This window comes from Alosa pseudoharengus, unplaced genomic scaffold (assembly GCF_046254945.1).
Source record: "Alosa pseudoharengus isolate Yale_2024_CS ecotype anadromous, Long Island Sound unplaced genomic scaffold, YU_APseudo_1.1 YU_APseudo_1.1_scf_7, whole genome shotgun sequence".
In the NCBI taxonomy this organism is placed as follows: Eukaryota; Metazoa; Chordata; class Actinopteri; order Clupeiformes; family Clupeidae; genus Alosa; species Alosa pseudoharengus.
In genome coordinates, this window is record NW_027468859.1 from 11488050 (window position 1) to 11506901 (window position 18852).

Consider the following 18852-nt stretch of genomic DNA (forward strand, 5'->3'; position numbering starts at 1 on the left):
TGTTATTTAAGAACATGCAGAGCACCAAAAACATCTTGCTCGTAAAAAATCATCATACCGCACATTGAGGCGGGTCTGTTATTTAACCTACTTACTGTAGGCTGCGCAAACCACAGGCCTTAATTTTGGGCAAGCCTGCATTCGAGGCAGGCCTTCTGTTGAATAATTTTATATAAAGCCTGCGCTAACAGTAATCCTCCTGCCCCCGATACCACAGCTGTGGATAGTGTGGAATGCAAGTAATAACACAATCCAATGTGTGTCTCAATTGTCTCCCGCTGACCACCTCACACATTTCTAGATTTTGCAACGACCTTAAAATGCCAGTGTTTAGGACACCGAATAATGTTTGTAATGATACCACCAGTTGACTGATGATAGTGGACATAACGTGTTATCCCGAGGCCTTTGCAAGTCAGCATCTCCGACGGTAGTCTACCCTATTAAAAATATACGTTTTCGATGTCCCAAACGGAGAGCCATACTTTATTGTTTTAACGATCTCTATGCTACTCACCAAAATGTAGGCATGGGAACATGATGAAGTATCCAACTGTCGTGTGTTAAATTATTGTGATTACGAGCCAGTGGTTTTCAAACATTATGTCCTAAAACAACCCTTAACATTCGTTTTCAAAACTGTGCAACTCACCAAGTGGTTAGTGGTGTTCGTTGATGTTCCAAAACAAGTAGCGTAGCGAAATACAGTTTCTGTCGTGTTTTATTTGGCATTTTGTAAAATCCCATTTATTTCTGTTGGTAGACTCATTGCACGTTGATATTACTGCGCCACCGTCTATGCTTCAGGCTCAAATATTGAGCGGAAGTTTATACGCGGTTGTGAGGTGTCTGAAAAAATAGGTCCACAATAGCAAATAAGACGGCTGGAAATCATACATTGCGCTGATATATTTGATTTTAATAATCAACAAACACCACTAACCACTCAGTGAATTGCACAGTTTTGAAAACGAACGTTAAGGGTTGTTTTAGGACATGTTTGAGCATGCCTGTAGGCAGCCACTCTGACTAGTCAAAGGCGATTCAAAACGAGTCAGAAAAGTCGAGACAGGACCAATCATCAAAATTTCGGTGTCCACCACTCTAGTTCATCCAAAACAACCCAGAAAAGGGACTCAAAGTGCTAAATACCGGAATTTTCCTTTAAGCAACTGATTATATGTTATGATATCAGCATTTGTGCCTCCAACTCCGTCCAACCTCTTCTGCTGGGGTAAAGCAGTGACTCCTCCTTGCTCGTTGTGTTCTGGGGTTGGGACCCTGGAGCACATTCTCAGCTGCTTCTCGAAAGTCCTGGAAGAAGGACGTTATCACGGCCAGGTGCTGAAGACAGTGGCTGAGTCCATCAGTTCAGCCATTGCCCGTTCCCGGCACCAGAAACCAGCTAGACAGACCATCCCCTTTGTTGAGGCAGGAGAGAAGCCCAGACCGCACCAAAGGGCAGACATGGTGCTTCAGTCAATAACAGCAAGACAGGTAATTCTGGAGCTCACAGTCCTCTGGCAGGACCGGATGAAAGAGGTGAGAGGAAGCAAGCCAGGTATGCTGACCTGGCAGACGAGGTGCAGGACATGGTGCCGCCCATTGAGGGCATACCATCTCCTAGACATCATAGGTGCCTACAAAAGGAAGGCCATCAGACACTGCAAAGAGGCAGAAGAAAAGGCCTCAAGATGGCTGTGGTTAAAGAGGAGCAAACCGTGGAGAGGTGCTACTCAGACACAAGTCAGATAATATTACTAGTATTATGAAAAGCATGAACCAGGTAAAGAAATGGTCTTTCGAGCTCGGCAGGCTCTCTGTTGATCAGGCCTAATTGATTGATTATATAGAAAGGAATAAAATATAACAGCTTGCTATGTTCATCAAAAACATGGAAAACGTGTATCCTCCTCCTCCTCATCAGCCACATCATTATCCTCAGCATCATCATCAACCCAACCCCCCAAAAATCTCAAAGCACAAGATACAACTCAGCTCCAAACTCTACTGGTCTCTAAGCATAACCCTCTTTAAGAAAACCCATGTGAAAACTTTTGCCAACAGCTGCATGATTATCTCAGTGTTCTTGCAGGCTCATGTAAATATAAATGAAAATTGGTGACACTAACTAAGGCAGTGTTTCTCAAACTTTTTCAGACCAAGGACCACTTAACCAATTAAAAAAACCTCACAAACCACCTAGCTAAAAAAAAGAGTAGACCTACTTAAACAGTATAATAACACTATGCCTACTCACTGAACCACCTTGCTTATTGTCTTTGCAGAACTGTTTAGATTTACATACAAGTTGGTTCAATATTGCAAACAACTCATCTATATTATATTTTACCACGTCTGCTCGCGGACCACTTGGGATAGCTTGCGGACAAGCAGTGGTCCCCGGACCACACTTTGAAAAACACTGCACTAAGGCATCCCATGTGTTAATTTGCCTCATTGGTACAGTACTTAGGCACTTCACATTGATCTTACATAATTCTGTTGGATAAATTCATTGTTGTAGCAAAATATGCCAGTTCAACGTAATAACAATGTGTTTGAAGGAAAAACATGAGCTTGTTTAACATGTTTTGTGGTTTAGTAACTGTGACAAACCCTCTTTTCCTTTTTACATATGCATACTCTATGTGATTCAATTAGAAAAATGGATTGCTTGATTGGAATTACTATTTGAACACAATAATGTTCCATTCAAAACTAGTTTCATGTAATTGTAATGCAATATGGTTTGATAAATTGGACAGCCCTGACTTTTCCTTTTTTTACAGTGTAGGCCATTATGCCCATAAAAACAAGAAGATGAATCTTAACCCATGAATGCTTTCCTAGGGTTGTAGGTAATTAGCTTTAGCAGACGTTTGACATGTTTCACACCTGTAATTGGGGATGAGCTCTACTGGTACCCCTGATATCCCCAAGGACTCCTGGCAATTAAAGGTGTTGGCAAACAAACCCTCACTCTACATGATGTAATGTGTTGTTGCACTTATCATATCAACTGATATCATATGAGTTTGTCAATAATATGACTCCCCTTGGTGATTGTGATGACAGGTTACCTGCTGCAAAGGTTAAATTAGTAATGTAACCTTTATTGATGTGTGTGTCTCAGCAGTGTTTTGTTTGTGTGTGTTGTTTGAATTTGTAATATTTGTATTTATATGTACATGCAGGGATGGGCACAAATACATCAAAATGTATTTCCAAATACCCACCTTAAAAGTGTATCCAAATAAGCTACAAAATACAGCAGCCAAAAAATGAATCAAAATAAAATACCGTATTTTTGTATTTTCAAAATTCTACAAAATACTTTTTGCTTACTTGGCTTACTTACTTTTTTTCGTCTATCCCTTCACTTGTAGGCCTACACTACCTGGAAAAACCACTGAAAGCAAGAGACAGCAGAGTTGCGACAGTTCCGTGTGAATTTCCTGCTACTTGAAAACAAAGATGAATGCTGCTGTTGGCGAACAGCGCAACTAGAGTTAAGCTTGTTTTAAGTTGCCAAAAGTTTGATCAACTAGCTCCGCTGGTGGCAAAACCTACGACGGAGTATTAGGGCCACACATGAAGAAAAAAATCTTTTTGCCATAATTAAACTCGACAAGTTGACTTTAAAGTAGCCATGTCGACATTAAACTCCGACCGATCCAAAGTAGGTTGCCTAACCGTGACGATTGAAAAGGAGGACGAATGAAACATTCCAGTTTTCTTCGAGTGCTACGGCGATACATAGGCCTACGCATGTGGACAAAACATAGAAAATATTAACCTCCATTGCTCAGCCAAATTCCTGTTAGGCCTACGTCCTTTTATCACGGAGTTACAGGGATAAATGCGATGGTCAAAAGTAAACTTCATTAGCGGTTTATTTATTTATTGTAGGCCTATTATTAAAGAGTGTTTTTCATCTAAAGGTTCGACTTCATGCTTATGCACTAGACTAGGCATAAGTGCTCTCCCCAATCCCAGACTTTCACTTTGCATGTTTGTTTGTACACACACACATAAACACGTACACGCACACAATTCAACATTTTCTCAGAATTATGAACAGGCAAGATGGGGGTGGGGTTGTATAAAATGCATTTTACATGTGAAATCTATGAACTAATCATGTTTTGGTACTTTGTCTAGCAGATACCAGTGAGAATTGGGTGTGCATAATGCAATTCAGTGAGACAGTTAGAATCATATATGCCTTTCACCTTTTATTTTTAGCCAGCAGCCAGACCAGCAGATACCCTGACTTTGCTGAATTACTGAAGCTAAGCAGGAACAAAGTAGGAAATGAATACAATTTAACAAGCATGACTTATTTTTGTTGAAAAAATGTGCTGGACTGGGCGGCGGTCATATTTTGTACCGTTCTGCGGTACAAAACCTGTCATTGGTGGAGTTAAGGCTACGACACATTCTCTTTACAAAACTGATGTTCCACAGAGTATTCCATAACTGATTTATAAACCAATTATTATGACCGCTGCTAGCGAAGCTAGCGAAGCGGTCATATAGGGATTGTCAAAGTTTTTTTTTTTTTTTTTTTCCCCCGTCATCTACTTCCTGAAATTTTGGTCAACGATACCCGGGGCACCGAAACACCAGGGCACATGAAATTTGGTGGGTATGTAGCCCCACTAGACTTTTACGGAAAAATTTCGTTTGGTCCCCGGGGGCCACTCCCCCTCCGCGCTGGGCCCCCCGAAACCCAAAAAATGCAGTTTTTCCTAAATAACTACCTGAACCGTGGCACCGAGGATGAAGACATTTTTATGGCATGTTGGTCTCAAGGGCCCACATTAACCTAGCCCATAATCACTCATTTGTGATTTGCACCCCCCCCGGTAAAAAATGAAAATGCAATATCATTCTGCTTTAATCGCCCCTCTCTTCAGTAAAGACGTTCAGAACTGCACCAAATTGTATGTGTATGATTAACCTGACATTCTCTGGGGGTATGCCAAGTTTCGTAGAATTTCATCCATGGGGGGGTTCTAAAAAATTAAGTTATGTGTACATTTAGTGACTGTACACTCATTGGCCTGTAGATGGTGGTGCACACATATACACATGCACACACACACAGGCACCCACATACTATCGGTATTAGAACGGCCGATACATAATTACAAATTCAGTAGGATTAAAAGAAAGCCAAAATAAATATTCATCATCATGGCTGCATTTCCAGTATTGGCGATAAGTAGTCGTTTGTCCACTAGATGGCGCATCGTTGCAGTGAGACGTAATTTTGTTGGAAGTTAAACGTGGGTTGGAATAACAATGGACGCTTCCTACAAGGACTGTAGTTTACCGCAGAGAACGTCTAATAAGGATAGGATGATGTTCACATGAAATGTAATTCCCATTTCTTCTTGACGCCGAAATAAATCTGAGGATGTTTATCGGACATGCTTGGTTTTTACTGCAGGTACGTTAATCTTATAATATCAATAAGGACCTAGGTAATGTTACCGTCAGCGTTGGTTGAGTGATGGAGGCCAATTTGATTGATTGCATTTGTAGAAAACTATAAATGCGGTTATACCAAGCAAATTGATAGCAGCACTGTAATTGTATCTTTCGACTGTCATTTGTTGCACGTGCTACAAAAATCATTCTGTGCAATGGAAGATTTACCAACGTTACACCGGTCTGATACAGTTTTGCCTATACATGCGTGAGACTGAGACGCCTGTTTATTTTGTTTTAAGTGCGTGCAGGGTGTGAGAGGGGAATCGATGTGCTTTGATTCCAGCTTGGTAGTTGTAGTGAAATTAAAAAGCGTGTGTGTGTGAAGTATCCAAACAATGACACCTTCATGCCAACCATGCCTATGCCAACATCCGAGAATACCCACCTTCTATATGCTCCCTAAGGTTCATAAGTCCCTTGTATCTCCTCCTGGCAGACCTATCATATCGTCCAATGGATCTCTTACTGAGCCAGCCTCGCAATTCATAGACTTTCACATTAAGCCGCTGGCTCAACAGCTTCCTTCCTTCATACAAGATACTACTCATGTGTTGAAGGTTTTAAGTGATTTGAATGTTCCAGACAACTGTTTTTTAGTCACGTTAGATGTGGAGTCTCTTTACACTAATATTGCTCATGACGATGGACTGAAAGCCCTACAGCATTTTCTGAAGAATAGGCCTACAGACTCTTTGCCTCCCTCTGAATTTATTATCCAGCTCACCGAATGGACATTAAAAAACAATGTTTTCCTTTTCCAAGACCTTTTGTACATTCAGGTTCGGGGTACAGCAATGGGTGCGTGCTTTGCCCCTAACTATGCTAACCTGTTTTTAGGTTTATGGGAGAGGGATTTTGTCTATTCAAACGAATACAGTGACAAGATAAAATGGTGGGGGAGGTATATTGATGATATTTTTTTGATATGGGGTGGTTCTTATGAAGAACTGTTGTTGTTTTATGATCATCTGAACAACAATAACAGGAATGTAAAATTGTGTATGGAATATTCCAAAACTACTATCAATTTTTTAGATCTAACCATTTCTAGTGGTAATGATGGTAAGCTCCATACTACTGTATATCGTAAAACTACAGATAGGAACACCACGTTGAAAGCGGATAGCTTCCATCCAAATTGGCTTAAAAATAATATACCTTTTGGCCAGTTCCAATGTCTTAGACGAATTTGTGATACTGATAATGAATATGAAGTGCAAGCAAAGATAATGTCTAACCGATTTTCACAAAGGGGCTACCACACAGAAACTATACAAAATGCCTATAGGAAAGCTCAGTCCATTCCTAGATCAGAGCTACTCCAGAAAAAGAAAAGGCGGTCCTCTGAAGAAAAAAAACAGGCTTATTTTGTTACAAAATACAGCTCTTTAGCTAATCCTATAAAAAAGATAATACACTCAAATTGGAATCTCATCGAGAGTGACCTGGTACTCAGAGAAGTGTTTTCTGCACCACCAATAATTAGCTTTAGGAGGGCTCCCACACTACGTGATAGGCTAGTACCAAGTCATCTCCCTGCTAAAAAACAGGTTACTTGGCTTCATAGACAGTTAAAAGGTACCTACAGATGTGGATCTTGCAATCATTGTTCCAATATTAAAGAATGCAAACAATTCTGTGATTTCAAGACAAACAAGACGCATAATATAAAAACATTCATTAATTGCAATACTACGTTTGTGGTATATAGACTATCATGCAAATGTCAATGCTTTTACATTGGTCGAACCAAGAGACGCCTTAAAGACAGAGTATGTGAGCACAAAAACACCATTAGAAAAGCTAATTCGGATTACCCTATGGCAAAACACTTCCAAAATGTGCACAACTGCAATCCAGAAGGCCTTATGGTAGAGGGTTTAGAAACTATTAAAAAGAACATTCGGGGTGGTGACCGATTAAAATTACTTTTACAAAGAGAAACATTCTACATATACAATCTACAGGCCACAGTTTACCCTGGGTTGAATGAAGAAATAGATTTCAGTCCTTTTTTGTGATCATCTTTTCTCTGTATGTATTTACTTAGGCTTAACTGGTAATAATCTTTCATTATACCTTGTACTCTCTCTGGAGGCTTATATTCACGATGTATAGCCACCTAGTGGATTATTTTTGTCTTCATTTTTTTGTCTTTTTTGTATGTGAACATCTATAGCCAGCCACCTAGTGGACTGTTCTGGCATGTTTCATGTGGTAATTCACCATATCACTCAGGTGTTTCCAATTAGCCTACAAAAGGGGAAATTGTTTGTCTGTGAAGCACACCCTGAAGAAGGCTGCTTGTGCCGCTACGCGTGGGTTGCTTCTCCTTATGTTTTTAAACGTTCTATGATGAATTAGCCAGTTAAATAAAGCTTTTTATATTTTTTTGAAGAAGAGTGCCTTGGACCCCCTTTTTTTCTATTTACTATTGGATTCCCGAACCCAAAGAGCACCTTCAAATTTCTGATTGGAACTTCCTGAGCACCCTGGACTTTTTTTGCCTTTTCATGAATCAGCCTATATTTGCACGAACAATAACGGACAACAGCTCTTCAACTTTGGCCCGTTAAAATGTGTATGAACAGTCTAGCGACGCATTTCATCAAGGCCCATTTGGACATGTCAGTTATTTGCACCACTAGATGTAAAACAGCATTTCGTTTCAGACTACTGTTACTTAATTTGTGCATTGACAATAAAGTATTACATGAACTAATGATGACTAAAATCTTAGAAGAAGAAACATTCACAAAAAAATCCATCCATCCAAAAATGACCTTTGTTTTTGATAGCTGTTGAAAACGGCATGGAACTGACAGAGATGTTTTTGTAAATAAATAAATAAATAAATAACATTATGCTGATACCTTTTGCTTTTCCCAAATACAATGTAGCCTACAGGTGTAAGTGACCTTTCAGCAATCCAGTTGCAATGGATGAACTGCCCTACTTGTGATTGTTTAGAGATTTTAAAGGTTTTATAACAATGCTACATCTTCTTTGGCTATTCTACAATCTATTCACCTTTTCAGCACCAGTAGGCTACTTTCTGTGCAGCCGCACACACACACACTCAGGCATGCCAAACAAGCATACACAAAAGTTTCAAGAGTGGGGGATGGAGTAAAATATGGAGACAAATTGAAGTGTAATTTATTTTCGCGGAACGGATGTACAGGACTGAGCGGCGGTCATATTTTGTACAGCTATGCGGTACATCTAGTTTCAGAGGTTTTCGATGGATTGGCTGTAGGTCGGGAGAGTAGAAAGATGATTAGGCTAAAACTTTTTTGTTTTGTTTTACCATGATTGTGTTTGAAGATGATCATGTCTGGTAGTTTCAACATTAACACGACTTGATATCACAATAACTAGATGTACCGCAGAGCGGTACAAAATATGACCACCGCCCAGTCCAGCACATTTTTTCCACAAAAATAAATCACACTGAAAGGCATTTATGATTCTAACTGTCTCACAAAATTGCATTATTTACACTAAATTCTCACTGGTATCTGCTAGACAACAAGTACCAAAACATGATTAGTTCATAGATTTGACATGTAAAATTCATTTTATACAACGCCACCCCCATCTTGCCCGTTCATAATTCTGAGAAATTCTTGAATTGTGTGCATGTGTGCGTGTACATGTTTATGTGTGTGTGTGTGTGTGTGGTCGATTGTGTGTGTGCCTGCGTATGAGCCTGTGCATGCATGCGTACATATGTCTACTGTGTGAGTATGTGTCATACGTATGATTACTGTGAATGTATGTGTGTGCGTGTATATCTGTTCATGTGCATGTGTGCATATGGAATAGGTTAACATGACCCCTGGAGGCAAACATATGGAAAACATTTGTCATCCTAGGCCCTACGGTTCTCAAGATATTCACAGAAAACTCTGTTGGTGTACGGTCACTAAATGTACACATAATTTATTTTATTGTAAGGCCCCCCATGAACGAAAGTTCACGAAACTTGACATGCATTCGGAGGGTGTCATAATGATCCTACACTTTCAATTTCGTGCAGTTTTGACCATGTCAGTACGAGATATTGTGATGAAAACACCAAAATTTTTGCTTTTTAATTTTTAACTAGGTGGCGCTATACATGAAATAAGTGGTAATGGGATGGGTTGACATGGCCCCTTAAGACCAACATACAAACAAAAGGTGGTCCTCCTGTTCTCGAGATATTCACAGAAAACTGTCTCCGGCCACCTATAGGCCAGTTGGTGTATAGTAACATAAATTAATTTATTGTGTGGCCCCCCATGAACGGAATTCCACGAAACTTGGCGTGCATTCAGAGGGTGTCATAATGATCCTACACTTCCCATTTCATGCAGTTTTGACTATGTTAGGTCACAGATACCTGCGATTACAACACCTCATTTTTACTTTTTTGTGTTTAACTAGGTATACATGAAATGAGTGGTTATGGAATGGGTTGACATGGCCCCTTGAGATCAACATACAAAGAAATGGTCCTCCTAAACCCTACGGTTCTCGAGATATTCACAGAAAACTGTCTGCCCTACCCTCCTTTCGGGGGGTCCAGTCCAGCGGGGGGGCTACAGATTAAAAAAAAAATCTATTTTTTGTTATATCTTGTTAACACAAAATAGGGGCTACGGGTTCACCAATCCGGGGTCATCCCTATGTTCCCCAGGCCCTATGTTCCCCGCTCGGGGTTAGGGTTATGGTTAGGGTTTTAAAAAAGGGTCCTATGTTACCCGGTCCCATACAAAGCGGGGAACATAGGACCCAGGGAACATAGGTACGCTCCCCACAAATCCTTGTTACAGATACACAAATCCTATCCTGTGAGTCACAACTTTCAAGAGTAATGCACTCGACACTTTTGCTCCAATCGTTGCAGCGCAGTTGGTGCGAAACACATTTGCACATCCGTGTTTCATAATCTGAGAACATTTCTAAACCCAAATGTGAAGTTGTACATATTTTTTTTATATCTTGTTAACACAAAATAGGGGCTACAGGTTCACAAATCCTTGTTACAGGTACACAAATCCGAAGTTGTGCATCTGTGAAATAATTTCTCATTAATGAAATTCTACAGATCGCTTTGATTTTCTTGCACGACTACAAGTCAATTGATACAAGTGCTCGAATCTGCCTCTACGAGTGACGGATACTTTTGCACCTCGGTAGGTGATATAATTGGAGCAAAAAGATTTGTATGTGTGCACGTCGAGCGAATCGATCGAATCGATCGAGAAAACAAGGCGGCCGGATCTGGATCCTGGATCGCGCTCAGACTAGCATTGCCTGCTCATAAAATAAGTAACCTCAGCTTGTTTCCTTATCAATGAAGGACGCACGATTTATAGTTTTTCTTTGCACAAAGGGAGAAAAAAAAATATTTGTTGTGGTGTGCGGTGTTTTACGACCTTATTGTAGCGCCAAGGCTATTTGCCCCCGTGTTGGACTACTCTCCCCTGTGTGTCTTCTGGCCGCCAAAGGGTACACTTGCCATTACACTTCAGTCCAGCAGATGGTGGTGGTAATGCACTCCAAAAAAAAGCTCACCGAAAAAGAAGGGTTCACTGGCCTGTTCTTCTTCAGTGAGTTTTTTTTGGCAGTTTGCAAACGGAGTGCATTACCACCACCATCTGCTGGACTTAGGTGTAATGGCAAGTGTACCCTTTAGCCTCATTCTGGCCACCGGGTGAATTAGGCGAATTATGCAGATACCCTGACATCCCTAGTATCTCTGTGTGAGAAATGCAAGGTGTGGCGTGTGAGCGTGTAAACTTGTTGAATTAGGTGTGTCCAGGGTGCGATTTGTGTAAAAACCAGAGGGGGGGATGATTTTGATTTTGATGCATTAAACATTGTTTGCTGGTAACCAGCCACAAATAGCCTACAGATTCTTACGCGCGTACATTCTCTATTCTCTCCAAAATGTGCCCGTTCTATAGGCTGGCCAAGTGCGTAATTCTGCGGCATAGAGCAGATGTATTTGTTTATTGTACAGAAAAATAAAAATAACCTGTCAAGCAGTCAATTGACTACATTGCAGTCAATAAGTAGGGCAAATTACGAAACCAAAACGTGGGTCATAGTTTTCCAAGCCTCTGCTGTAAGGCCAAACCCATGAACAAAGACGCATTGATATCTGCAATAGTTTTTTTTTGGCGAAACAAGCTAACAGCCGAACGAGTCATAGCACTGAAGGGAGAGGCAACTGGCATGTGATCTCCCCACGGGCCAATGGATGTACAAGTTTTCTCCTGTGCCTACGATATTTAATCCAGTGTTTTGTCAAGTTGCAAAATGCTATTCGTTTTAACGAATTTTTATGATAGTATGAAGTACTTTTTGTATAGGGTACTATCTTAATTGCTTTATACTCAATACTTGACCAATGGCTATTGCATCTGTCTATTGAAAGTGAGAATGTGGCATGTGATCTACTGTGTAGGCTTCATAAAATAAAATAAACAGATTGCTAATGGCCTACAAGCTGATCTGGGGTGCGTTTCCCGGAGGTTAGCTTTTTACTAACAGGATGCATCGTTCAACTAACCAACATGTAAGTTACAACTGTTTCCCAAAACTGTCGTACTTACATAGTACTGTACATGTGGACCATGATAGTTTCCAAACTTCAGTAGTCTGGACTAAGGTGGTTAATGACGTTTAGTAGCACGTGAACGGGCACCTGCACACTGTGGCGCTGTGTGCTGTGGCGAATCTGGGTTAAGATTTTGACAACAATATTGACATTGTTGTTTACCTAAGTTTATCTTTTGTGCAGATCATATTATCAAAATCAGAATCAGCCTTCTTGGCTTGGTTTGCGTAAACTAACAAAGACCCCCCCCCCTCCATGAAAATCAAAGGCTACATATTCTCAGCTGACTCGTCAAAAAGTGCGCACCACCTTATTATTATCTGCAGGTATGTGACTTTTACTTACGTGAACATGGCTGCAAATTGACTTTTAATTTATGTATTTTCTGCCTTGGGCATTTTAAAATATGGATGTATGATGGTTAGAAGTGTAAATATCAATTAGAAACCTAAATAGATTTATAATTACTAATTTGCAAACAAATAACTGGCGTCAGTGACGTCTACCACAGGTCGAGAGGTGTAGTTGTAACTACACAACTTAACGATAGTGGTTGCGAACGTTTGTTGCTATGGTTTTGGGAAACACTAACGTAGTGTAACGATGCATTGTACTTTGTAAATTCGAAATATGAATGTAATTCTGCGGCATAAAGCAGATGTATTTGTTTATTGTACAGAAAAATACAAAATTAAATGTCAAGCAGTCAATTGACTACATTGCAGTCAAGAAGTAGGGCAAATTAATTTACGAAACCAAAACGTGGGTCAGTTGTCTAAGCCTCTATAGCGTAGCCTGTTAAAAACGTCGCAAAAGCCTACCCAAGGCTACAGATTAATTCTGAACAGTTATTTCTCTACTGGATCAATTATCACACCACTGTTTTGATTTGCGTAGTTGCGTTAACCCAACACTGACAATAATGTAGACAGCAAATTTCGATTTCCGTTACCACCGTGTAGTCAAGCCTTAAGCCATACCCAAGTAGCCTAAATCGAGGTAAATCGAGCTTTTTCAGAAGGGGCGGCAGGCAGAGCGATGTACAGTGGCAGAGCGACGCACAGTGGCTGAAAGTGGTACTATAGCTTCACGCAGCTTCACGCCTCGTAATGCGCGACCGAAGTGGCCATTTGAAAGCGATGCCCACTGTATCTTCCCTAAAACCTGCTGAAGATCAGAGATAAAGTCAATGGCGGAGGTTACTAACATAAACATGTCATAAACATGTTACATACTGTAATACGATAAAGGCTACCTTGTTGTACCTTGTCATGGTCATGGTGGTCAGTGTTCAGGGATACAGCTGAATCATGTGACCATTATCACATGTGGTATCATGTGGTCTATTGTTATCCAATTGCGTGCAGTGAGATTTTTAAATGCATGCTTGTTGCCGCCCCTTGAGTTGGGCCATTACATTGCTCTTTGCCAGACCCTTAATCTTTCTAAACAAAGGACCGTGATTATTTGCAGGCAATACTGAGATGAGTTAGCTCACTTGCTAACATTAGCTGTTTCTTACCTTGGAGCAACGAGACATTCAGCTGCGAATGGGGCCTCCCACACTGCTTAATCCACTCTCAGCATTTGTCAAGCTTGCTGAATTGCTTAATTACAACACACTAGGGACATTAGGCCTCGGACAAACAATAGCACCACCCAGAGGCCAAATGACTCAAACTTCACTAAACTAAGGGCTTGTTTACACGTATCTAGATTTTTTTAAAAACTGATATTTTTGTATGCGTTTGTTTTTTAATCGCACTTACACGACATGCGATTAAAAAATATATCCATACACACTGGAACGCAAAATGATTCCAAAGGCGAATGTTAACGTAGAACCTAGAATAAAGTCTTGCCTACTTGTCTGCGTTGCTCGCCCTCCCTCCCTCCCCTCAATTAGCCTAATGGCAGGAGACGAAAGACGCATTGGTTTACCAGTGCTAGTTTATCAGTTTGGCATAAATGACATGCACAGTAGGCTATGATAGGCCAACAATATACAATATGAGATGGAGATGAGTTGTCAGTTATGTTATATCGTGTTATGGCAAGCATCTATTAAAATGTGCAAAAGCCTACAACATCTCACGGTTCATTTTACACAAATCGGCGTCTGTAACACGCAGGCCAAATGATTGCGCTAGTCAAAGTTCAATCGCATATCCGAGAATAAATTTAGGTAAATTTAAAATGTACAGAAGGCTACGCGATTTAGGCTGATCGAAGGGAAATATGGCAAAAAGAAAATCAAAAAGCGACTCATACATACACACTAATAGCCTATAAAACATTAGCTCTCGCCCATGTTCATTTTGTCAAAGTAGGCCTAGCCCTTGGAGGAAAAAAGGTTGGCGACACCTGCTTTATATCAACACCAGCAATTGCCACTTACACCCAAGTCAATAATGAAAACACGGATGCGCTGTTAGATGTTGCACTGCTGGAATGACGGATGTCACTCATTGGTTTAAATACACCCAAAAGACACCCATGACTGGTTAAAAAACGTAAGAACTATAACATGCGTTAGGGTCAAAATGCTTAATGACAAAACGCCTACAGGTGTAAAAACATTAGGCATTTATTTAGCTATCCACAACGTAAACAAACGATTTTAAATGCCGTGTAGCCTACGCCTACAGACGCCATCCTGCGATCTTACATCCAGGCCTAGGCTAATTCGTAATAAGAATATATCTACATTTTAATAAAGACATGTAATAACACTGCCGCAGACATCCCAAATCTCCCGGAAGTCTCCCATATTGATAGCGGCTCCCTGATGCCCGCAAATTAGATAAAATCTCCCGGAATCTAGAGCGAGCGAGTAAAAGCGCGCTCGCAAGACCAAGACTTCAAATCACGTATGCATCTGAGTTTAGCGCGCACACGACGGAGAGAGAGAGGGAGGGATGGTGCGCTTGTGCCTAAAGCAAGACGCATCCTGATTGGCATGTTTTGCTAAATCAACCAATCAGTTTTCAATGATGTCGGGCTTTTATGTCTTTTATCCCGAACTAAATTAATCAGTTCAGTGTATCTAGGAACAGGAGCGTCTGGCAGAGTCAGAGTGCCCCCAAAAAATGAACATTTAAGACCCATTTCACATCAGACTACACAAAAGTGTACTGTAGGCCTACCTTTGTCTCAAAAGAGTAAAAGATAATGACTGTAGTTGCATGCTGCACTGTTTGTAACAGTGACCTATTGCCCATGGCGAGTTGAACAAGTGTCATTTCATGTGCATAATACCAAAATCTACATATTTTATTATCACAATTTCTATCTATAGGCCTTCTTTATTTGGTGTATTGACTAGACATTATTGAACAAACATTCATCTATTTCAGTATCTAAGTATACCTATAGGCTAAAAGAATTCATTTATATATATATATATTTTTTTTTTTGGGGGGGGGGGGGTGTTTTCAGTATACCTCCCTGAAATGACTTTTTGCAGGTTGGGATGTCTGCAAACAACTGCAAAAGTATTGTAACTTGGCGCGCTGGGCTGTGTGCTTGAGATTCCAACGATGTTTCGCGCTGAGGATTCTGGGAGAACTTTGGGGTTGTTATTGTGTGTGTTTGTGCCTGTATTTACTGTTTATGTACCTGTTTTAGCGTAGCGTGATTCCCTTTAAAATGTTACCTTAGCCAGCAGGCTATAGCTCACTAGTGAAGAATGCTATGAAAATTGTCTCCTTAATCCCAAATGGAGACACAGTTGACCGAGTAGATTCCAGTGTAGTTAAGAGCAGGTAAAAACTTGAGGCTGGCTTGCGAAAGAATAGTTCTTTATTCTGGATGTAACAACAGAGTTCTGGTAACCCTGTTGTACGCACAGCACAGCACAGTGTTGCAAGGTGAAGCCAAGGTAATGAACTGAAGCAAAGATCTGGAAAACTTCTGGCTAATTATAATACCAGAATATACATTCACGTCTGGGGTCAAATTGGAGGGGGGGGGGAAACAGACAGTGATATAGCCTTATTCAATTAAGATGTCTTGTGGGGGAACAATTAGTTAGGTACACCATTTGCTATTGTAAGGTGACAACATTCTGTCTGCTTACATCCTGTCCTCGCAGTTTCTGCAGTATTAAACAAAGAACCAAAAGAATGACATACAGAAAACCACTAAAATCTAACACTAGCAACTAGACAGTTAAGTGGTAACCACAATTTTCTGGGGGCGACACTGACAAGATACAATGTCCGTCCCTGCAGACTGTTGTCCTAGTGTCCCTGTACCAGCATCACTGTAAGGTCTAAAATTAGCTACACTAAGAGAGGGAGATATATGCAGCAACAAACTCCCTTCCCTCTTAGTGAGGGAGAGCTTGCCTCTCTGACCTCCAATAGGCGTACTTCACACTCAGATCTATCACAATAGCAATAGTTTGAAATGGACCTGTAAATGTTATTCTGTCTAAGATTTCTTATTAGTATTATTTCATGAAAACATTTAATTCAGCAAAAATAATCTAATGAATTCGATTGTTGTGAGTAAACTGAACATAACATTGTGCTCCAACAACACAAACCAAGATTTTCAGGTGTCACCTTCTATTGTCCTTTTCTATACCTGTGGAGCTATACTTGTCGTCTTGACCGTCTGTGGAAACCTGCTTGTGATCATCTCCATCTCACACTTCAAGCAGCTCCACACACCAACAAACTTCTTAATTGTTTCTCTCTCAACAGCCGATCTGATTGTTGGCACAGCTGGTGTGCCATTTCTGTTGGTGTTCATGAATCCAGGCTTGCACATTGATACAACCCTTTATTACGTAGTCTTAATGTGTTTTGCATATGTTACATTTCTATCTATTTACAATGTGGCCTTAATTTCCCTGGATCGATTTTATGCTTTGAGCAACCCATTTCAGTACTCAAAGAAAGTCACAGTCAAAGTAATTTCTATTGTAATTTGCTCAATGTGGTTTATTTCATTTATGTATAACCTGGCTTTTGTTTATTTCAATGTAATAAGCACAGATGAGCTTGGGATCTGGGCAAACATAGACTTTATAGTCTATTTCCTCTTACCATGTTGTGCCATCATTATTTTGTACACCAAGATATTTGTTATTGCTAGAAAACATGCCATAAGCATTAGGTGCACCAGAGAACAACACATTTCAGGTACTACAAAGTATAGAGAGACTTTTCCTAGAGAACATTCAGAGAGGAAAGCTGCCATGAAACTTGGGATTCTTGTCATTGTGTTTGTCATATGTTTCTTGCCATATTTTATAATTAGTCATTTAAGTACCATTGTTCCAGCTACAATGGTTGTTCACGTTACAGATGCATCTGTGACTATAGTACAACTGAACTCTGCAATTAATCCAATAATTTATGCTCTCCTCTACCCCTGGTTCAGAAGATGTGCAAAGCTCATCCTCACATTAAGGATTTTCCGTCGTGACTCCTCTCTCAGCAATGTACTTACAAAAACTGGGCCACAGTGACATATCTGAAATATTTAGCTCCTCTCAATGTATGTCGTTTTGATTATATGTAATAATGCACATGAGTAACATTTCAGTAGGCCTAAGGCTGAAGGATATTTATTATCTTTTAATGCATTACAATGGTCAGAGAAAGAGAACATTAGTGAAAGTGATCGCCCCAACCTCAACTGTCAAAAGGCTCTCTGATCTTTACACTCCCAAAGACTTCCATTATTTTTTTTATCATTCATAGAAACTCTCATGCATTGACTATAAAGCACAGCATGTTCTGGCCAACTCGGATTGTATGCCTCTTGTAATCTATAAATAACTATGAATGTTATCTACTTATGTTAAATCTCGAATTGATCCATACAGTAATGGGCAGCTGTCTGATTATAGTACATTCATGTCAATTTTGTGCATAGCAGTGTTTTTGACTGAGGCCCACTTTAATGAAATGCAATTTGGTGAAATTGACCCCCTCAGCCTAACCAGCTTTGTCGTGCCAGTCAGGTCTAGTTCCCTTTTCCCACGCCTGTGCCCTTTGGTTCTTTGTCTCTTTTCTCTCCCTCAAGTGCTATCGCATTTACTTCTATTTGGGCTGGTTAATAGAGTTTACAGTTCATGCATTGTATGTTTTAACAGGTTTATTTGGACATGCAAATGTATTTTGTTTAATTGACATTCAACCTTTTTATATTTTAGTTATTCTAGTGTTATTTACCGTCTTGTTAGGGCCCAAGCACCAGGTGCGAAAGCGCCATTGTTTCTGTAAGTTTTATTATCATTAGAGCCTGAGCACCAGAGGTGAGAAGCCCTATTGTTTGTGGAAGGATTGTTGGGGGCCTAGCACCAAAGGTATATAATTAATAAATTAATATATGTGGACATTTAGTGACTGTACGAAATTTAAAGTGTAGGATGGATCATTATGACACCTTCTAAGTGTCAAGTTTGTGCATGCCAAGTTTCATGGAATTTCGTTCACGGGGGGGGGGCATACAATAAATTAATATATGTGTACATTCAGTGACTGTACACTACGCACGCACGCATAAAGACACACACATGCACACACACACACATAAACACACAAGCACAGACACACATCGGACACACACACACACACACACAGTACACATGCACACACACGAATGCACATGCTGTGAGGGGGAAATTACAAAGATGGAATGATGATAGAAATGTTCTTAACCCAGTTTTAATGTCCTTGGTTCTTAATTAACTCATTGTATTGACTAAGTCATGTGTGTGT

At 40.2% G+C, this 18852-nt stretch overlaps 1 protein-coding gene across 1 annotated transcript; it reads left to right on the top strand.

The window, feature by feature from the left end:
* Positions 1–1185: 1185 nt before the first annotated feature.
* Positions 1186–17594, top strand: LOC143110327 (trace amine-associated receptor 9-like). The gene is made up of 2 exons (XM_076273206.1): positions 1186–1561; positions 16714–17594. Exons 1-2 carry the CDS (start codon positions 1186–1188, stop codon positions 17592–17594), a joined length of 1257 nt encoding a protein of 418 aa, XP_076129321.1.
* The last annotated feature ends 1258 nt before the right edge of the window (positions 17595–18852 follow it).

Excerpts from the sequence above, each read along its gene's own strand:
- LOC143110327 (XM_076273206.1), top strand. The coding sequence starts at position 1,186 with ATGATATCAGCATTTGTGCCTCCAACTCCGTCCAACCTCTTCTGCTGG. Across the intron at positions 1,562-16,713 it reads GGTGAGAGGAAGCAAGCCAG|CTATACTTGTCGTCTTGACC; the intron begins GTATGCTGACCT and ends ATACCTGTGGAG.